Source organism: Rhinatrema bivittatum, chromosome 8 (assembly GCF_901001135.1).
Source record: "Rhinatrema bivittatum chromosome 8, aRhiBiv1.1, whole genome shotgun sequence".
Taxonomy (NCBI): domain Eukaryota; kingdom Metazoa; phylum Chordata; class Amphibia; order Gymnophiona; family Rhinatrematidae; genus Rhinatrema; species Rhinatrema bivittatum.
In genome coordinates, this window is record NC_042622.1 from 81634007 (window position 1) to 81656716 (window position 22710).

Genomic DNA, 22710 nt, shown 5'->3' on the forward strand with positions numbered 1-22710 from the left:
GAGGTAACTATCCACCATATCGCCTCCTGCGCCTCTCCCCTCCAAATCTACCATCGGCCGAGGAGATGCCCCGAATCACCTTAAGCCTCCAGGCAGCACTGACACAGACGAAGAGAAAGCAATGGCTGGATTGCCCTTATATGGCAAGCCATACAAATAGCAAGGCGCTTAAACTTCTTTGTCCCCAGCGCCATTATTTTTCTTATCACGCGGTCACCAGCATGCATTCCAATGGCATCTGGATGTATCCACGCAACTCTGCGCTCAAATCTAAACTATGGCTTTATGTATGCTCGTGAGTGTCTAAGCTAAGCCAATGTCTTGTTGAGAGTATTACAAAGGTGCCTGAGCGCATGGAAAAAAAAAAAAGATACCGCAGCCTACGATGTGAGCACTCCAGGAGATATGAGTGTATCTTGACGACTTTTAAAATCTGCTCTGTGTGCGCAAGCCCAACTTCTTCATGCATCCCCTAATCAATGCACACGCTGGACTTTTAAAATTCACCTTTTTTTTTTTTTAATTTAAATTTTTATTGGTACAGAAACTGAACATCTATTACAAACATCATAAAACTAAGCCAATTATGAATTACCATTCAGGATCTCACAAGATCAAGTAGGTTTTGTGAAAGGGCAGAACGCAGGAGCAAATGTTTCCAAAGTATTTAACTCAGTGGAATATTTTCAACAAAACTCTATTCCATTTTTAGCGGTGAGCTTTGAGGCTGATAAAGCATTCACTTGGGAAGCATGGACATAATTTTTTCTGTGTTGGCAGAATATGTGTTTGAAGGATAAAGTTTTACATTTCTTTCTTTATTATGTTATTCTCCTTGTTCAACTATTCTTGCAAATGTCATTAACTCACAAAATATTATATTTCAAAGAGAGACTAGAAAAAGTTGCCCCTTGTCACCTCTTTTATTTCTATTGTCACTAGATCTTTTGCTGAGGAAATTAAAGAAAATCAAACACAATTATAGGCCTTCAAACTGGTAAAGAAGAATTCAAAGTAGCAGCATTTGTTGATGGCATATTAGATTTTCTTCACTGCCCCCCAAGCTTGCTTTGCAATGGATAATGCAGACCTTAAGGGAATTTTTCTGATCTGAAAACTACCACACGGCTGACTGAATGAGCCTGCAATGCAAGGCCAAGCAAAAGTTGCTCAACCCGCCAACCCATGCTGCCTCCACTCTCCACTAACTCCCCAGAGAAGTGAAAGGGGAAAGCAGAGTTGCTTACCTGTAACAGGTGTTCTCTTAGGACAGCAGGGTGACATCATCAGATGGAACCCGACACAGAAAACATTTGTCCAAGTTTCTAGAAGCTTTGACTAGCACACTGAGCATGCCCAGCATGCCACTATCTACGTGTGGTCCCCCCTTCAGTCTCGTAATATAGAATTCACGAGCGAAAAAATAAACAAAATGCAAGAGACCCCAACTCCGCGGGGAGGTGGGTGGGTTTCCTGAGGGCTAACATCCTGCTGGTCCTAGGTGAAAGGAAAATTGGTGCTTTCCTGCTCATTTTTGTTCCTGTAATACTAAAGATCAGGGCAACAATATAGATTAGACACCGAAATAGTCTAAGTATAACCTTTTTATGTGAGTGGAGACATATATTCATACAGGTGCCCGACTCTGGCCGAGTTTCGCCCCTCTTGGGGCTGCCTCAGGGGCTAAACAATAAATACGCCATATAAACAAACAGACATAACGGCTGCCAGCAGCACTCGATTAGAGTGAGTTTTTTAATACATATTATAGTAGTTCTTTTTATGAGTGCATATTTCGAGATTTTTACTCGATTAATGATATAGGTTTGAGATGTTCCTTTCATTTTATATGTAGCTCTTATATGCACCTCAATTACAAGCCTGTGCCCCTTTTTTAAGATATACTAGAGGACAGTTCTTTATGATATATTTGTATACATTTTTTAATATTTGCTCGCATTTTTAGAGATGCGGGTAATTATATTTACTCAATTTAGAGTGTGATGTTTTGAGATTAAAGTCTGTCAACTAAAGCTCTATCTGATGCCCATATAAATTATGAATTATTTTTGGTCAATTTTTTTGCATTTTATTATAGAGTACAGATTTGGATTAGTTATTTTATCATCATTTTCATTATATATTTATATTTAGAAGTATTATTAATGTGTTTATTGATTTCCAGATTATTAGATAATTGAAGTTTTTACCGTAAGCGAATTGTTGTGATATAGAAAAAGAGAACCTCTCCATACAGGTACTAATATTGTTGTTTTATTTGATTTTTCACAGTTTGATTTATTAGGCATCCTTATTTTAAATGATTTTTATCAAGTGTTATTTGTGATTTGTGTTTTAGTCTTTGGTACCTTTAAATGATATTTTAATTATATTTTATGTTTTAATGTATTTATATATGTCTGTTTATTTATATGGCGTATTTATTGTTTTAGCCCCTGAGGCAGCCCCAAGAGGGGCGAAACTCGGCCAGAGTCGGGCACCTGTATGAATATATGTCTCCACTCAAATAAAAAGGTTATACTTGGACTATTTCGGTGTCTAATCTATATTGTTGCCCAAATGGCGTTTTTAGACAACCTACCCTCCTGCTTCATCAGAATACCACAGATCAGTCCAGACCAGTGGGTTATGCATCAATTCCAGCAGATGGAGTCAGAGAACAAAACTTTGAGGCACTGCAACTTAACTGAAAGTGCCACCTGCAGGACCTCAGTATTGACCTGTACCCAAGCCAGGATACTTTAAAAACTATGTCACACAGCCATAGGGAACTAAGGGTTGGATACCCCTGAACTATAAACCTTGTTCGTCAAGAAGCAAACAAGACAAGGAAGTAAATCTTGAAATTGTCCTTCATGAGAAAAATTCTTTACTAAACAGAAAACTTCTGTACTGAGCAGCAAAACTTGGCAGGAAATCAGTCTTTCGGCATCAAGCGGGAGGGCCTCTGGGCTGATCTGTGGTTTTACAGGAATGAAAATTAGCAGGTAAGAACCAATTTTCCTTTCCTGAACATACCCAGATCAGTCCAGACCAGTGGGATGTACCCCAAGCATCCCTAAACTGGACGGGCCCCTGAAAGACCCGCACGCATGACCCTCTCCCCAAAGGACGGCTCATCCTGCACCCTGACATCCAGACAATAATGCCTGGTAAAGGTATGAATTGAGGACCACACTGCTGTCCTACAAATCTCCTGTACCAACAGAAGTTAACATTCAGCCCAGGAAGCAGCCTGTGCCCTACTGGAATGCGCCCGTGAACCGATAGGAATTTGTTATCCCTTCCAAATGTAAGTTCAATAAATGGCCTCTCTAAGCCAACGAGACCTTAGCGGCCTTGTCCTCTTTCTTCAGTCCACTGAAGAAGACAAACAGATGATCTGAGCGACGAAAAGTAATAGTAACCTCCAAATACCAAAGTAGCGTCTGCCGTACATCCAGAAGATATAATTCTCTATCCTGAGGAGAATCTTTCGACCACTCTGGAAACCCTGGAAGATCTACCATCTGATAATCATGAAAGGCAGACACCACCTTAGTAACAAAGGAAGGCACTGTTTTCAATGAGATTCCATCCCTGGAAATCTGCAAAAATGGATCCCTACATGTCAGAGCCTGAAGTTCCGAAATCTTTTAAGCTGAACAAAGCGCTACCAAAAAGACTGCTTTCAGAGTCAAATCCTTCAGGGTCACCCTTCTCAAGGGTTGAAAGGGGGGTCCGCAAAGGACACGAAGTCCCAGGTTGAGACTCCAATCCGGGCACTGGAGGACGTAACAGCTTAGTCCCTTTGAGAAACCTTACCACATCTGGATGAGCAGAGACCTACCCTGAAATCTGCCTCTAAGTGCACCCAAGTCAGCCACCTGCACCCGAAGCGAGTTGTAAGCCAAACCCTTGGACAACCCCTGCTGCAGGAAATCCAGCACATGCGACACCTCCACTGCCAGAGGATCTAGACGACACTGAAGACACCAAACTTCAAACAGTTTCCAGACCCTAATACATTTATTTATTTATTTAGAGTTTTTATATACCGGCATTCATGATACAATCACATAATGCAGGTTTACAATTAACAAGGGGTGTAAAAAGAACTTGAAACTGTAACAAGTGAAGAGAAACAGTGAAGTTACAATAAACAAGATCCAATTGCTTCCTGCTGACGAAGTCCGCCTGCACGTTGTCTACTCCTGCTAAGTGTGATGTGGCTTGACCTACGAGATGACGCTCCACCCAGGCAAATAATCTCTGGCTTCCAATGCCACTGCATGACTCTTTGTACCACCCTGCCAATTGATGTAAGCCACAGCTGTCATGTTGTCCGAAATTATTCAAACCATGCGACCCCAGACCAGGGGCAGAAAAACCTCCAGGGCTCGACGGACCGCCCTCGTCTTGAGGCGATTGATGAACCAGAACTTCTCTGGTCGCCACGGACCTTGGGCCAGCCGGCCCAAGCACACTGCTCCCTAGCCAGAGAGGCTTGCGTCCATGAAAACCACCACCCAGTCCAGAGGCTCCAGATCCATCCCCTTTTCTAAACTGGGACGAGACAGCCACCACGAGAGACTGAACCTGGACTCCTGAAGCAGAGGCAAGTGAAAATGAAACGCCTCCAACAGGTACTCCACCTGGACAACAGCACACATTGACGAGGTCTCAGATGCGTGAATGCCCATGGGACTAAGTCCAACGTGGATGCCATGGACCCCAGGAACTATAAATAATCCCACACTTTGGGCACCTCCAGACGAAGAAGTCGCTTGACCTGACACTGCAACTTTGACACCTGGTCCGCCTCCAGAAGACCCTGCCTCACTGAGTGTCGAAGTGGGCCCCTAAGTAAACTGACAACTGAGTCAGCTCCAACTGATTCTTCTGCACATTGATAACCCAACTGAGAGACTGTAAAGTGGACATCACTCTTCAGATAAATTTCTCGCATTCCTCCCTGGACTTCGCCTGAACCAACCAATTGTCCAGATACGGGTGGACCAAAATTCCCTCCCGGCGAAGAGCTGCAGCCACCATCACACCTTGGTGAATGGGCGGGGCACCGTCGCCAAGCCAAACAAGAGGGCACTGAACTGAAAATGTTGACTCAACACTTTGAAGTAAAGAAACTTCTGCTGTTCCTGATGAACGGGGATGTGTAGGTAGGCAAAAGCGCGGAACCCGAAAGAACCGGTTCACCTTCTGCAAATCGAGAATGGGCTGAAAGGAGCCCTCCTTTTTCGGCACCACAAAGCAAACTGAATACCCTCCTTGACCCTGCTCCTCCAGTGGGATGGAAACAATGGCCTTTAGGGCAAGCAGCCTTTGCAGCGTCCCCAACACTGCCTCCTGCCTGTCGCATGAGACCACGTGGAACTCTACAAAGGCCTCCCGAGGCAGGCACAAAAAATCTAGAGCGTAGCCCTCTTGTATCACCTCCAACACCCAACGGTAGAGGTTATCTTTTCCCACTCCTCGTAGAAGCTGGACAATCTGCCTCCTACAGCTTCCTTGGAGGAGAGGTGACCAGTGGCTTCATTGGGCTGATTTTCCACTCCCAATACCCTGCTCGACGCTGTCTCTGCCTGACCTGTGTACTCCACGAAAGGACTGTTGGTGCCCGCTGCCCTGTTTTGAAACGGGAACAGACAAGGACTTGCCAGAACGAAACAGACAGGAATTCTGAAAACAAGCCTGAGAAGGAAACACCGTCTTACTGGGCTTCCTGTCCTCCGGCAATCTATTCCCCTTGGACTCCCCCAGGACTTTCACCAACTGATCCAGGTCCTCTCCTAATAACAGCTTCCCCTTAAAGGGAAGATTACAGAGCTGGACTTTGGACGATAAATCGGCCAACCAGTTATGTAACCACAGCAGCCTACAAGCTGCTACAGAGGAGACCATGCAGCGAGCCAATGTACGCACCAAGTCATACAAAGCATCTGCTGCATAGGCTATGTCTGCCTTCAGAAAAGGTTTCGGCTACCTTGTCTTTGGACTTTCTTACATCTTTGTCCCCGATAGAAAGACAAGCTCCGGCAAACCCGGCTGCTACCAGAGATCGAGGTCACCTGTTGGCTAGGACGCCAGTTGAATTGGGCTGTTCCTTTGCTAAAGCGGAGAGAGAACCGTTGGAGGCCCGGTGGAGGGCCTGGCCGGTCAGCCTACTGGAGAGTGAGAGACGCTGGAGGAACTTTCTCAAGGCAACAGTCATATTCCTCTGAGAGAAATTGCTGCCCCTACATTGGTAAGACCTTTAAATATTACCTTGGAAAATATATGGGAAGCAATAACCAACTTAGGAAATTCTTGGTTGAACATTTTAAAATTCCTGTTGAAGCTGTTCCTCCTACTTATAAGGCGGAATATAGAAGATCTTAGAAGAGACAAGAACAAGACAAGCCAGGAATGGATATTCTCTCTCTTAATTTGGATATTTCTACTTTATTAGAAACATCAGATACAGCTTTAGTTCAGCCTGCTACTGTAGTTGTTACTTTTGTTTTTGAAGCCGATCGGGAATGGGTTCTTTGTCTTTTTTTCAAATACCGATTGCAACCTTTCCTCCAAATGAAGATTAGAATCTATCCTGATGTATCTCGTCAAACCCAGAAAAAAAGACTGCAGTTTCTCTTAATGCGTCAGAGAATATTGCAGATTGGTGGAACAATTATTTTAAAATTTCCATGCAAATACACTGTAACCCTGGAACCCTCAGTATAACCATTGTGAAAGCAGAAAATACAAGATCAAGCAAGTAACAGGATAACTAGTAATTTAATTTAAACCAACAAAATAACAGAACAATTGAATGAACTGTGTAACTAAACGCTCTTGTATATCTACCCTCGATCATCGTAACGATGCTTCTGGTGCCTATTATATTTATTTATTTATTTATTTTTAATTTTTATACCGAAGTTCTTGTGGGAATTACAAATCACTCCGGTTTACAAAAAACGATGAACTGCCCAACAGCGGATGGGGGCTTTACATAGAACTGTAGAACATAAGGAACAATAAAACCGGATGTCAATTTAACATAGTAATAATAAATATAATATAATATAATATGTACATACAATTTAACTATTTAACGTAGTAGAGATGACCTGTCAAATCTACCATATAGATACAATAAGAGTAATATAGTGAACTTATGGATTCAAAAATTGATTGAGCAGTTGTGGAGTCCTGATAGTAGGAATTGGTGAGATGTCGATAATTTAGGGATACTATTATTTAGGATATTAGTAGATACTATTATTTAGGATATTAGTAGATTCCAGGAAGATGATACAGGGATCAAAAAAGAGAGAGTCCTATAAGAAGGAAAAAAATAAAAAATAACAGGAAGAAAATTCGAGCGGCTGGAAGAAGAACGGGCGGGTGTCTGGACTGATCCGTGGTACTACAGGAACGAAAATTATCAGGTAAGAACTAATTTTCCTTTCCCTGTACGTACCCGGATCAGTCCAGACCATGGGATGTCCCAAAGCTTCCCTACAGAGGGTGGGACCCAGACAGTCCCGCTCGAAGCATCTGCCGACCAAAGGAACCAAAGGTTGGAGCCTGAACATCGAGTCGGTAGTGACGAGCAAAAGTATGAAGAGATTTCCATGTAGCCACCCTACATATTTCTTGCGGCGACACTGATTGAGACTCCGCCCAAGAAGTCGCTTGAGAACATAAAGAAAGAATGAGCTTTTAGGCCTTCAGGAATGGTCGGCCCTTGCAAATGTAGGCCGAAGAAATCACCTCCTTCAACCAGCGAGCGATTGTAGCCTTAGAAGCTTGCTTCCCCTGTTGGGTCCACTCCACAGGACAAAAAGGTGATCGGAAACCCGAAAATCATTAGTGACCTCAAGATAGTGCAATAAGACTCGTTTGACATTGAGATGACAAAGATCACTATTACCAGACGCCGCGATATCCTCTGGCAAAAAAGCAGGAAGTTCCACAGACTGGTTAACATGAAAAGACGAAACAACCTTAGGTAAGAAAGAAGGTACGGTCTTGAGACAGACGCCCGAGTCGGAAAAACGCAAGAAAGGGTCTCTACAGGATAGAGCTTGAAGCTCAGACACCCTCCTGGCAGAGCAAATAGCGACCAAGAAGACAGTCTTGAGAGTCAAGTCTTTGAGAGTGGTTCAATAGAGAGGCTCAAACGGTGCCGAACAAAGAGTTCAAAGAACCAAGTTTAAAACTCCTCGAAGGACAAATAGACCAGACAGGCGGTTTCAGGTGCTTAGCACCCCTGAGAAAACGTACAACATCCGGATGAGAGGCGACTGCCTGACCTTCGATAGAGCCCAGGAGGGAACCAAGAGCCGAAACCTGAACTCACAGGGAGCTAACCGAAAGACCCTTGGAGAGACCACGCTGAAGAAAAGTGAGAATAACCGCAACCGAAGGCATACGTGCCGAAACACCCAACTCCTTGCAGACGTTTTCAAAAACCTTCCAGACCCGGACGTAGGTAAGCGATGTCGACTGTTTGTGAGACCTGAGGAGTGTGGCAATAACTTCATCCTTATATCCTCTTCGTCTCAAACGTCTCCATTCAAAAGCCATGCCGCTAGACAGAAGCGATCCGCCTTGTCGAAAAATACGGGACCCTGCCGCAGAAGATGGGACAGGTAACCGAGACGAAGAGGTCCGTCCACAGTGAGATTCACCAGATCCACGAACCACGGCCGTCGGGGCCATTCGGGGGCCACGAGAATGACTGGACTGCGATGGAGTTCTATTCTCCGTAGAAACTTCCCCACTAACAGCCACGGTGGAAACACGTAGAGAAGAACGTCAGAGGGCCAGGGAAGAACCAGCGCATCCACCCTTTCTGAACAATGCTCCCTCCACCGGCTGAAGAACCGGGGAGCCTTGGCGTTGGATAGCGTTGCCATGAGGTCCAGGTGAGGGGGATCCCACCTGTGCACAATTAGATCCATCGCTTCGTCTGATAGCTCCCACTCGCTGGGATCGAGATGTTGTCGACTGAGGAAGTCGGTTTGAATATTCTCCTTGCCCACTATGTGGGAGGCCGCCAGGCGATCCAAGTGCCTCTCTGCCCAGAAAAAGAGCTTGCTGGCCTCTAGCGCCATTAGATGACTTCAAGTCCCCCCCTGTCGATTTATGTAAGCCACCGTGGTAGAATTGTCCGATAGCACCCGGACCGCTTTGTGGCGAATCAGAGGAAGAAAAAAATTTGAGAGCCAGGCGAACCGCTCGGGCTTCTAGACGATTGATGTGTCACAGAGACTGGGAGAGGGACCAGAAACTTTGCGTCATTTGAGATTGGCAGACAGCCCCCCAACCGGAGAGGCTGGCATCTGTCGTCACAATGACCCAAGAGGGAGTCAAAAAGAGGCATCCCCTTGAGAAGATGTGCCGGGGAGAACCACCATTGTATATTGGCTATGGTAGAGTCGGAGAGAGGGAGAATCTCTTGGTACTGCTCGGACATCGGTTTCCAACGGGATAACAATGCTTTCTGTAAAGGACGCATATGAGCAAACGCCCAGGGGACAAGATCGATCGTGGAAGCCATGGTCCCTAAAACTTGCAGGTAATCCCACGCCGTGGGAAGCGGTAGAGAGACAAAAGTGTTCAACTGATCGATCAGGTTGAGAGTCTGCGAGTCCAAAAGAAAAAAACTTTCCCGACCCGCGTGTTGAAAAGAGCACCAAGGAATTCCAGCTCTTGTGAGAGCCGAAGATTACTTTTGGAGTAGTTGATTATCCAGTTGAGAGATGTGAGTAGGGCTAAAACTCTGTTTATCGCGTGCGTGCAGAGGGCAGCAGACTTGCCCCTTACCAACCAATCGTCTAGATAAGGATGGACTAAAATCCCTTCTCGGAGAGCTGCCGCAATGACTACCATGATCTTGGTGAAGGTGCGGGGAGCGGTGGCAAGACCGAAGGGAAGGGCCTGGAACTGGAAGTGCTGGTCTAGGATCTGAAAGCGAAGGAATCTTTGATGTTCCCAACGGATGGGGATGTGAAAATAAGCCTCTGTCAGATTGAGGGAAGCGAGGAACTCGCCGGGATGGACTGCCGCAAACACCACGCACAGGGTTTCTATCTTGAAACGGGGAACCTTGAGGGCCCGATTGACCCTTTTGAGATCTGGGATGGGGTGAAAGGAATCGTCCTTTTTGGGAACAACGAAGTAAATTGAATACTGGCCAGTGCCCTGTTCTTGCACCGGTACCGGAAGGATCACCCCCAAATCCTGAAGTCTCAACAGGGTGTGACAGACCGCAGGTCGCTTGGAGCGGCCGCAAGGGGACACGATATATAGATCCGCAGGTCCCTGGCAAACTCTAATGCGTAGCTGTGTTCTATCACCTCGAGGACCCAGAGATTGGATGTGATTTTGGCTCACTCCTCGAGAAACAGAGAAAGACGCCCACCTAAGTTTCGTTCGGAGGAGCTGACTTAGTGGTCGTGTGTTGCTGATGGCCATCCCGGAAGCCTCGACGGCCGTGAAAGGAATGGGACCAAGACTGGGAACTGGAGACACCACCCCTGGGGAAGCCCTGGTGCCGTAACGGCAGTTTCCCCTAAAGCGAGTGCGAGTCGGAAAAAAAGACTTCGACTGTTTGGGACAGTCCTCTGGCAGCTTGTGGACCTTGTTATCACCCAAGGATTTAATAGGCTGCTCCAGGTCCTCACCAAAAAGCAACTTGCCCTTGAAAGGAAGAGTGCCCAACTGAGCTTTTGAAGAAGTATCAGCAGACCAATTACGTAGCCAGAGAAGACGTCTGGCTGAGACCGCAGAAACTATAGCCTTTGCCCGGACACGAAGCAAGTCATAGAGGGCATCCGCCTATAGGCTATAGCGCCCTCCAAGCGTTCAGCTTGCTCAGCCTCTGCAGACGGGAGGTCCTGGGTGCTGAGTAAATGTTGCATCCACCTAAGGCTTGCCTACTGCATGAGACTGCTGCAAATAGTCGCCCGGATTCTGAGAGCCAAAACTTCAAAGATGCGTTTCAAATAAAATTCAAGCTTACGGTCCTGCACATCCCGTAATGCTGTAGTGCCCACCACAGGAATGGTGGTACGTTTCATCACCACGGTGACAGAAGAATCTACCTTAGGAATCTTTAACATGTCTAGGCAGTCCTCAGGGAGCAGGTATAGCTTATCCATAGCCCTACCAACTCGAAGCCCCGTCTCTGGGGACTCCCATTCCCGGAGGAGAAGCAAACGGTGCATTGGATGAAACGGGAAAGTATGTAGTAACGCCCTGAGTCCCGCCAGGACCGGGTCCGTGTTTGGTGTCATCGCTGCCACCACAGAATCATCTGGTGGGGCTTCAATTCCCAGTTCCTGGAGAACGAAGGGAATAAGAGGCTCCAGTTCCTCCCGCTGAAATAAGCGCAGGACCCAGGGATCGTCGCCCTCTAGCCGGGGGGCTTGAGCCATGGTATCATCGCCCCCTAGGTCAAGCGGGTCTAAAGGAGGGGGGGGGTTGGAGCACCCGGGACCACACGAACCCTAACCGGGCCCTGAGGGTCCGGAACAACATCAGGGGACGGCACAGGAAAGAGCAGGTTTTGGAGGAAGGGGAACAATTGGGGGGGGGAGGGCCACATCCCTCTGTAAGCTGGCCAAGTAAGATTCATGCATTAAAAGGACAAAATCCGAGGAAAAACGGGTTTGGGCCGAATTTTTCACAGGGGGCGGGGGAGGTGAGGGGGGGATCAGAGCCACCCCCCCTTCCCGAGAGCGAATCAGGCTCAAATCGGGGGGGAAATCGGATCCCCAGCCCCCGGAGAAGCAGGAAGTGTTTCATCAGAAACACCCAAAATGGCCACCGCTGATGCGCGTTCCCGGGACGGGAACGGCTTAGAAACACGTCGGGGAGCCCTTCCCTGAGGTCTAAAATTTGGCGGTTCAGAAGAGGAGCCTTCACCCCCCGAAATACACCTGGAGCATACCCCATCGCGGGAGAGTCGGGAGGCCGACTCTCCACAAGCTAAACAAAAAGGTGGCCGCGGCATGGAGCAGGAAAGCGGCTGCAAAGCTAATTGAAAACAGCTGAGCTGGGAGCCCCTGAGGAGCTGGGCAGGAGATTGAACCCCACTCCCTCCTCACAAAATCAAACTGCTGCCTTTTTTTTTTTTTTTATTTAAACAAAGACAAGTAAAAAATATATTCTGTGAAAGCTTGGGAAAACAAAAACAGTTTGTTCACATTAATAACTCATTGCATTCACAGAGGCAGGGGTATGATAATCCTCCCTGAAGCTCCGAGGTATGGGCATCTCGGGGCACGGCAGCAGATACAAACGTGGGGAGAGGGACTGGCACCACCAGTATCACCCACAGTAGGTCACCGGGAAGGGAACCTAGGCTGACAGAAATCAAGGGACAAAGTCCCCCCTAGGAACCCCAAGAGCGAGGGAGACAGAACTGTCTGCCCTGACACAGTCAGTCAGAAAACAATCTTTTTTTTTTTTATATATTTAAAAATTAAGAAGTAAATTAAAAGAGTACTTGCGTGAGCTTGCCCCAGAGAAAGGAGAGGAAAGAAAACACAGAGGGCAAGCTAAACATGGAACCAAAGGGTGAGCTGTTCCACCTGCTGGAGACAGACAAATACTGAGGGTTCCAGGGTGGGTTCCATCCTTATATGGGCTGCCCTTAGAACATTGGTCTGTCTCCACCTGCTGGAACGGGGGCTTAACCCATGGTCTGGACTGATTCTGGTACGTACAGGGAAACAAAGTTTTGACAATAATTCATTCTCTACTTCATAATACTTATTCCATGTGGTTATGTTCCACTCTCCATCTTTACCAACCTCCACACCACGTCCATTCATCCGAAGTACCTCTAAGTACCCATGGTCAAAACAGCTTGTTTAGACCTTACTAGAAACCGTGCCTTCTCTGTTGCCAGTCCTAAATTATGGAACTCCATACCAAACTGTCAGGCCGATACAGTACAGTGCGCTCCGACGGAGCGCACTGTTAGCCTGCTATTGGACGCGTGTTTTCCCTTACTTCTTATATTCAGTAAGGGGAGGAAAACGCGCGTCCAACCCGCGGCACCTAATAGCGCCTTCAACATGCAAATGCATGTTGATGGCCCTATTAGGTATGCGCGCGGGATACAGAAAGTAAAATGTGCAGCCAAGCCGCACATTTTACTTTCAGAAATTAGCACCGACCCAAAGGTTGGCGCTAATTTCTTCCGGCACCAGGAAAGTGCACAGAAAAGCAGTAAAAACTGCTTTTCTGTGCACTCTCTGACTTAATATCATAGCGATATTAAGTCGGAGGTCCCGAAGAGTAAAAAAAGTAAAAAAAAAAATAAATTTGAATTCGGCCCGTGGCTGTCAGGCCGAAAACCGGACGCTCAATTTTGCTGGCGTCTGGTTTCTGAGCCCGTGGCTGTCAGCGGGCTCGAGAACAGACGCCGGCAAAATTGAGCGTCGGCTGTCAAACCCGCTGACAGCCGCCGCTCCTGTCAAAAAGGAGGCACTAGGGACGCGCTAGTGTCCCTAGTGCCTCCTTTTACCCGGATCTACCGCCGGACCTAATTTAAATACTGAATCACGCACACCGACGAGTGGCCAGTGCATGCGCCGGGAAAGCGGGCATTTGCTCGCTCTCCCGCAGACTTTACTGTATCGGCCCGTGTATTAGTCAACTTACTGCCAAGCAGGACTTCAAAAAAGCAATAAAAACATACCTATTCTCTACAGCATTTCCAAATTCCCAGAGTTAATTTCTCATATACAACTGTTAATTTGTCTTTTTGTTATTCTTTCCTTTGTTTTATCCTTTATTTATTTTAATTGATTTTGTGTGTGTTAATTGTAAACTGCCTAGATCCACCTCTATGTGTATATGCGGTATATAAGAATCTTTTAAATAAATAAATAAATAACACTTCCTTTGTTGATAGGATTTTCTCGAGCTTTGTCGAGAGGCCTTCCTGATGGAAAAAGGCCTGGGACTACTGGGTTTATTGAAGGATGGGGCCTCCGTACCATGGCGGTCGTTTCAGTGGCAGCACGGCTACCGCTGATGCCACACTGGATCCGGAGCAGTGTGCTGATAGCGACCAGTGACTCTGCTTTTGGGGTTTCCCCTCGATGCTCGGCCCAGTCTTTCCTCGGCACCGAGGACCCTGAAGATCCCGATGACAGAGTGTTGGCAATGGAGAGGGCCTATCACCGGCTCCTCTTTCTTGGGACGATCCTACTAGGGGTGTAGAGAGGGACAAGGTAAGTAAGGGCTCCCCTCGGCCTCCATGTGGACACATGTATAGTGGCATGCTCAGTGTTCTAGTCAAAGCTTCTGGAAACTTTGACAGAAGTTTTCCATGCCGGGCTCCATCTGATGATGTCACCCATCTATGAGGACTACCATCCTGCTTGTTCTAGGAGAAAGGTCAGAAACGCCGAGGGAGAGAATGACCCAGTAAGAAAACAAAAGGGGGCCTCACACTTCCCTCCTATCTCTTTTTTATCTGAGCTCAGTCTTTCCCTGGCTGAGAGCACAATCAAGTCACCGGCTACGGGAGGGAGGTAGGGAGGGAAACGGCACAAGCCTTCACCACCGAGCTTTCCCTCATTCTTTATAAGTCTAAGCCTGGCCAGGCATCGAGATTTAAACCGCTCAACTGAGGGAAGGATCAGTTAGGTGTCAGCTCAGGAGTTCAAACTCTGCATTTAACCTCTCTTTTTTTTATTTTATTTTTTTTTTAACGTGAGCAATTCCTACTAGGGAAATGCATGTCCACCATCAGTGTCCACATCAGCGAGTCCGTTTTACCCCGTCTCCATCTGCTGGTAGGAGTGCATAACCCACTAATGTGGATTGGCCTGCCTGCGTACAGAGAAACAATTATTTGAGTTGCTTGGTTGTGGCAGACATTGATATGGAGTTTTGTCCTCTAATAAATATGGAACTAAAGTCAGCGCTTGGCTTGGGGATTCACCTGTTTTGCTGGGTCTTCCATAGCTTGCACAAATGAGAGAGAGTCCACAGAAGCAGAGCGGATGGTGTCTGTTCTTCCCAGGTGAAACATTCGCAGAGAAGCACTCTCGTAGGTGGCACAGGTAAAACCATACATCCTGAGAAAGGGTAAAGAAAAAACACAAGAAGCAACTTCTAAGCACTAAATACGTTTCTATCAGGATGTATACTCCCTCCTGGAGTCTGCACTTCCAGGGATGATCCTCTCTGTATGGAATAGTGGACACATCCAAACAAGTAAGAACTGCCTTTACCTGTAGTATGCTAGCTGCAGTGCCACCTGGATAAATGCATCTGGGCTCAGCTTCTTCAATTTGGGGAAGTTCTTTCCAAACTGGGTAAAGACAAACACCTTGATGTCCACATCATGTACCATTCTGGAGAGAGTATTCAAGAGGATAAAAAAGATTTGATAGAGAATCAGAGGTACAAGAGGAAACACAGCCTCCCCAGACAAAAAAGGAAAATTGGGTTCTCACCTGCTAATTTTCGTTCCTGTAGTACCATGGATCAGTCCAGACTGCTGGGTTGCGTCTCCCTTCCAGCAGATGGAGTCAGAGAACAAACTGAAAGACACCCCTCTTATACTGGTGTGCCACCTGCGATCCTTCAGTATAATCCATACCATAGCAGAATGAAAACAGATCATAACCTCAACATAAGAACCAATGGCTATATCAAATCACGTAACTAAAGAAACTGTTTAACTTCCGGAACTTATATACATGGAGGGAGTACTTCTATAAGTAACAAAGACTATTCACTGAGAATATTCTGCAGAATAAAGAGAGAGAAATGATAGCGAACGGACTCTCCAGATGCCATGGGCGGGCATCTGGACTGATCCATGGTACTACAGGAACGAAAATTAGCAGATGAAAACCCAATTTTCCTTTCCCTGTACGTACCAGGATCAGTCCAGACCGCTGAGATGTACCCAAGCTGCCCTAAATGGGGTGGGACCTGGAGAGTCCCGCTCGAAGAACACTACTGCCAAAACACTCGCCATCCGGAGCATGGACATCCAAACGGTAATGCTTAGCAAAAGTGTGCGGTGATTTCCAAGTAGCCGCTCTACAAAGCGACGAAACAAAGTGACTTTCAGCCCAAGACGCCGCCTGAGAACAAATGGAATGTGCTTTTAAACCTCCTGGCTCTTCGTGCCCAAGACATATATATGTTGAAGCTATTGCTTCCTTCATCCATCGGGCAATAGTGGCTTTGGAGGCCCTATGTCCTTTCCTAGGACCACTCCATAAGATGAACAGATGATCAGACAAATGAAAAGCATTTGTCACCTCCAGACAGCGCAGAAGAATCTGCCACACATCTAACCGTCGTAGGTCACGAGCCTGAGGCGAAGTCTTATCCAAATCCGTGAAGGCAGGCAAATCCACAGTCTGATTCAAATGAAACTCAGACACGACCTTCGGTAGAAAGGAGGGAACCGTCCTAAGAGATACCCCGGAATCAGATATCCGGAGAAAGGGCTCCCTACACGACAATGCTTGAATCTCCAAGATACGCCCTGCTGACGTGATAGCCACCAGAAAGATAGTCTTTAATGTCAAATCCTTCAAGGTGGCCTGTTTCACAGGCTCAAATGGAGGACCGCATAAGCTTCGGAGAACCAGATTCGAACTCCAAGAAGGACACATTGGACGAACTGGAGGATTCAGCTGTTTTGCCCCTCTTAGGAAACGCGTCACATCTGGATGCGTCGCCAGGGATGTTCCGTCAATTTTGCCCCGCAAACATCCTAGGGCCGCTACTTGAACCCTGAGAGAACTGCACGCCAAACCTTTCTTCAGGCCCTCCTGTAAGAATGCCAGAATATGGACAATAGAGGCGCGACGCTGGGACACATTCAACCCGCCGCACCAAGAATCAAAAACTTTCCAGACTCAAACATAGGTGAGCGAGGTAGACATCTTATGTGCCCTCAGTAGGGTAGAAATAACGGAATCCGTATAACCCTTCTTCCTCAATTGCCGCCTCTCATAAGCCAAGCTGCTAGACAAAAGCGATCCGCCTGATCGAAAAATACGGGACCCTGCCGCAGAAGATTCGGTAGATGACTAAGGCGAAGAGGACCGTCCACCGCTAAATTGATCAGGTCCGCAAACCACGGCCGCCGGGGCCACGAGAACGACTGAGCCGGCGTGAATCTCTATCCTTCGTAAAACCCTGCCCACCAATGGCCATGGAGGAAAGACGTACAGCAGAATGTCGTGAGGCCACGGCAAGACCAGAGCGTTGACACCTACCACCCCGTGTTCCCTTTTGCGAATGAAGAACCAAGCCACCTTGGCATTCCGCTGAGTGGCCATCAAGTCTAGGCGAGGTACCCACCACTGACGAGTCACGAGACTCATCGCTTCCTTGAAGAGTTCCCACTCCCCGGGATCTAGCTGCTGATGGCTGAGAAAATCTGCCTGAATGTTGCTGACGCCGGCTATGTGGGAGGCTGCCAGCCGCACTAGATAACGCTCTGCCCAGCTCATTAAGCGATTGGCTTCCAACGCCACTGGATGACTTCTTGTTCCACCTTGACAATTGATGTAAGCCACTGTTGTTGCATTGTCCGACAACACTCGTACCGAACGACGGCTCACCAGGGGAAGGAAACTTTGCAATGCCAGCCGAACTGCCCTGGTCTTCAAGCGATTTATGGACCACTGCGCCTGACGTCCTGTCCAACGACCCTGCGCTGCTTTCAATTCGCAAACCGCCCCCCCCATCTGTAGAGGCTGGCGTCCGTCATCACGACCACCCACTGGGGCTTCTTCAGGTCCATCCTGCGCTGCACGTGGGCTGGAATCAACCACCACTGGAGACTGGACTTGGCCGGATCCATGAGCAGCAATCGGACCTGGAACTCCTCCGATTTCAGGACCCAACAAGACAGTAAAAAGATCTCATGAGCAAAGGCCCAAGGGACTAATTCCAGAGAAGACGCCATAGAACCAAGCACCTGCAAGTAATCCCAAACTTGTGGTAGTGGCAGAGACAACAGCCACCGAATCTGAGCCGTCAACTTGTCGATTCACTTCTGCGTGAGAAATACTTTGCAGACAGATGTGTCGAACCGAGCCCCCAAGAAGTTCAACACCTGGGACGGAACTAATTGGCTCTTGGCAAAATTGACAACCCAACCAAGGGACTGGAGCCGGGTTCACTACTGAGTGAACCGCTCTCTGGCAAAGCTCCTCCGACTTCGCGCGGATGAGCCAATCGTCCAGATAGGGATGAACCAAGATCCCCTCCCTCCTGAGGGCCGCAGCTACCACCACGACTTTGGTGAAGATGCGAGGAGCCATCGCCAACCCAAACAGGAGCGCCTGAAACTGATAGTGCTCGCCCAGAATCATGAACCGGAGAAACCGCCGATACTGTTCGCGGATCCCTATGTGAAGATACACCTCCGTCAGGTCTAAAGAAGCCAAATATTCACCGGAGTGGACGGCCGCAATGACTGAGCGGAGAGTTTCCAACCCAGGGTTTGAAGTACTGCCGTCCGTTTTGCGCGGGCCCCACAGGGCGACATAACAAACTGCTCTCGTAATGAGCGAGCAAAATTCAAAGCGTAGTCATGTTTGATAATGCTTAGCACTTACTGGTCCGACGTAATCTTGACCCACTCCTCGAAGAGAGTCAGGCATCCGCCTATCATCGGAACCGAGGAGTGGGCTGGCACACCTTCAATTGGGAGGATTTGCCCCTGGAAGATCTCTGAGGACCCCCGTCACGGAGAGGCCTGTGGCCACGAAAGGAATGAGGCCAAGACTGCAACCTCGTTGACGGTTGATGCGAAGTAAAGGCCAGGGCTCTGGCCTGCCAAAACTTGCGCTGTCCCCTATAGCGTGGGCGCGTTGAGCCAAAAGACCTGGAGGTCCTAGGTTTATCTTCCGGCAACTTGTACATCTTATTATCCCCAAGGGATTTGATAAGGGCTTCCAGATCATCCCCAAACAAAAATTTGTCTTTAAAAGGAAGATTGAGGTAGGGGTGAGGAACAAAACTTTGTTGTACCCTATGCTGTTTGAAACATGTAATCACATAAGGACAAATGTGCTCATGGGGTTTTTTGTTACTGGATATGTTTGCAATACAATAAAAACCGTTAATTACAAAAGGAAGATTGCCCAGTTGGGCCTTGGAGGAAACAACTGCCGACCACTTGCGGAGCCATAGGAGCCTTCTAGCAGAGACCGCCGAAGCCATATTACGCGAAGTCGCCTGAAGAAGATCATACAAGGCATCCGCGATATAAGCCACAGCCGATTCCAAGCGATCTGCTTGTTCCGCCTCTGTCGGAGGCAGCTCCTGCGAAGTAACTGTTGTACCCATCTAAGGATCGCCTTTGCATGAGGCTACTGCACACCGCCACCCAAACGCAAAGCGCTGAATCCTCAAAAATCCGTATGAGAATAACTTCCAGGCTCCGATCCTGAAGATCCTTAAGAGCGGCAGCCCCTGCGACCGGGATGGTCATCCGCTTGGTGATAGCTGAGACGGCCGCATCCACCTTTGGAACCTTAAGGACGGCCAAGGACTCGTCTGGCAATGATAGAGCTTTTCCATAGCTTGCCCCACCCGAAGACTGGCCTTGGGAGCTTCCCATTCCCGGGTCACAAGTTGCAGAAGCATTGGGTGAAAAGGAAACGCAGCAGGAGGAGTCTTAAACCCCGAGAGAACCAGGTCCCCTCTGGTAGCCTCGGGGCTCGGCTGTGGCACCTCAATATCGAGCTCCACCAGAACACAGGGAATAAGATGATCCAGTTCATCATTCCGGAATAATCTGAGTACCCTCGGACCATCCCCCCTTGACTGGGGTGGGCTCAACATCCCCGGCTGAGGTCCCCATGAGGGGGTCCTGTGCAGGAGAATCAGGATTGGGAGCTGGATCTCCAAACCAGTCAGGATTGCCCTGGTCCGCCCTCCCTCCGGAGGCATCTGACCCCTCCAAAAACCGAGCAACCTTAGCCCGTGGAGGCTCCATAGCCTGTAACTCTGCCTCAGCCTCCAAAAAAGCTTTGTGCATTAAAAGCACACATTTTGAAGAAAATGAAGGCTGGCCCTTTAAGGCTCCCCCCAGGGGAGGGTCCGAACCTGGAGGGGAAGCTGGCAAGGGAATCCCAGGCCTGACGGGGCTCAAAGTCGTGGGGAACCCAGAGAAGGAATGTCCCCTCCCCCCACATCCAGTCCTGCAGAGCAGCGTGGTGCAGGCAAAATGGCCGCCGTTCCCGTGCTGGATGCGGCCGGGGCTGCCCGAGGTCGGCGGGAGTGTGATATTTTCCTCGCAGCCCGATTACCCTCTGAAAACGCTCCGGAGCCTCCCCCAGACGGTCCTTCACCGCCGGAACGCGGGCTCCCCGCAAGCTGAACAGACTGAGCTCCGTGGCATTCCGACGAGCTGAAGAGCCAGCCCGGGCCCAAATTTGGTGAAAAAAATGCCCCTCCGGAGCCCCGGGATAGCAGTGCACGGTAGGAACTTTTCCCTAACCACCAACAGTTGTGGCACAGCTAGAAGCACCTGAGGAATTTCCTCTTCTCAGGGGGGGGGGGGAGGGACCGGCCCACCGGTTAATCCTCCTACTCACCGGGATCAGTAGCAGCTCCGGGCACTCGGCTGTCGGGGAATCCCACCCCAGCCGCACCTCTACCAAGGCAAAAGCCTCAGGAGGACTCAAGATGCTCACCTCCGAAAAAGAAACCAAGTTTTTTTTTTCAAAACAAGCTTGATTTAGCCACAGGCACTAAATCTCTTAAAGAGACATGTTGCCTTAAATGCAATGAAACTGATAAACTTTTTTTTTTTTTGTCAAAGGATCAGGACCGCAGGTTCTGTCTCTCATCTGCTGGAGTCAGAGAAATACTGAAGGATCGCAGGTGGCACACCAGTATAAGAGGGGTTCTCAGACTCCATCTGCTGGAAGGGAGACACAACCCAGCGGTCTGGACTGATCCTGGTACGCACAGGGAAAGTTGTGTTTATTTTTTATATGACAAAATTAGAAACATTAGCAGGCTGATGCAATACTGTGCGCTCAGGCTAGCATATAGGTTAATCTGCGTTTGGATGCGCATCCATAACCCCTTATGCAATAAGGGGATTAGCGTGTCCAAAACACGCATCCAAACCAGTGCGAGGCTAATAGAGTTCATCACATGTAAATGCCATGTTGATGAGGCTATTGGCTATTACCCCAGATGTAAAAAAATAACCATGCGCCCAATGCACACAATTTAAACCTCAAAAATTAACACCAGCCCCAGAGCTGGCATTAAGTTTTGAGGAGCCTCAAAAGTAGAACTAAAAAGCAGAAAATACTGCTTTTCTGTGGTTCCTCAGACTTAATACCGGAGAAAACAAAGAAAGCAGCAACCTGAGAAAAAAAAAAAGTCTTGATGGCAGTCAGGTTAGGGAAATGGATGCTCAATTTACAAGTGTCCATTTCCCTAATCTGTGGCTGTGCATGGGTTAGAAAAATGGATGCTTGTAAAATTGATCGTTTTCATAACCCACACATAGCCATTTCTCATGGATGTATGAAGGATGCATAATTTTTGCCTAGTGTGTTCTTTTTAGTGCGGTGGCTCATTTGCCTATTGCATTGAGCGCCCAGGAGAGGTGATTGTGCACGTTAAAAAAAAAAAAAAAAAAAAAGGTGCGTCCAGCTTGGATGCACATTTTTAGTGCACAGGTATTGCATCAGCCTGATAGTGGCTAGAGAGAAGGCGAAGCTACTTATCTGTAACAGATGTTCTTCATGTACAGCAAAATAAGCAGCCACACAAGATGGGTGATGTCATCCAATGGCACCCTGTCAGTACTCTTCTCTTTAGCCCATCTTTTTCCTTTTTGGGCATGTGTGAGTGTTCCGCACTGGCGTTGCCACATGACTCTTCACTCTATCTTCTAGCTAAGTTCAACTTCCCAGGAAGAAGGGAGGGATTGTGTGGCTGTTTATGAAAAATACCTGTTACAGGTAAGCAACTTTGCTTTCTCCATAGACAAGCCATACAAACTGCAACACAAGATGGGACTCCCTAGCTAAAAGTTACATGTTTTTTATTTTGCAACCTGAGACTTTTTTTTGTAGGATATCGATTACTCTAATTCAAAATGTTACTGAATATAGCTTGCCCAAAATAAGTCTGCTTGAGATTCTTGGTTCAGACAATAGTGACAAGTGAAAGTTTGCATAGATATACATGTTGCTGCTTTGCACACATCTAGCATGGAGGTGGAGTTCAGACGCACTGTTGTGGCGACTGCCCTCAATTGATGAGTTATAATTGAATGTGGAATCTTTGATCCACCTCTTCATAGAAATGCATTGAGAAAGCCGTAACGATAAAGTTTGCTTAGTTACTGAATCTCCTTTCTTATAATAATCAAAAGATATGAATAGTCGTGTAGATTTTCTATGAGATCTAGTTCTTTCCAAGTAGAACAAGTGCCCTTCTACAGTCTAGAGTATGATAAACCTGCTCTTTTGGAGTGGACTGTGGCTTTGGGAAAAATGAAGGCAATGTGATCATCTGGTCAATATGGAATTGGGACACTCTTGGGTAGGCACCTGGGATGAGTCCTTAATGCTACTCTGTTCTTAAATATTTGAGTGGAGGGAGAGTATGTTTCTAGAATTTGTAGCTCACTCACTCTCCAGGCTGAAGTTATGGCTATTAGGG

General features: G+C 47.6%; 1 protein-coding gene across 3 annotated transcripts in view; it reads right to left on the reverse strand.

Moving 5' to 3' along the window:
- The window catches only part of CRAT (carnitine O-acetyltransferase), a 185261-nt gene that overhangs the window by 50575 nt on the left and 111976 nt on the right, over nucleotides 1-22710 (reverse strand). For all 3 annotated transcript variants that reach the window (XM_029612038.1, XM_029612039.1, XM_029612040.1), the window contains 2 exons: nucleotides 15267-15389; nucleotides 14975-15110 (listed from right to left, as the gene is read on the reverse strand). In XM_029612038.1, the coding sequence (XP_029467898.1) occupies nucleotides 14975-15110; nucleotides 15267-15389 (259 nt within the window). The remainder of the gene's footprint in view (nucleotides 1-14974; nucleotides 15111-15266; nucleotides 15390-22710) is intronic.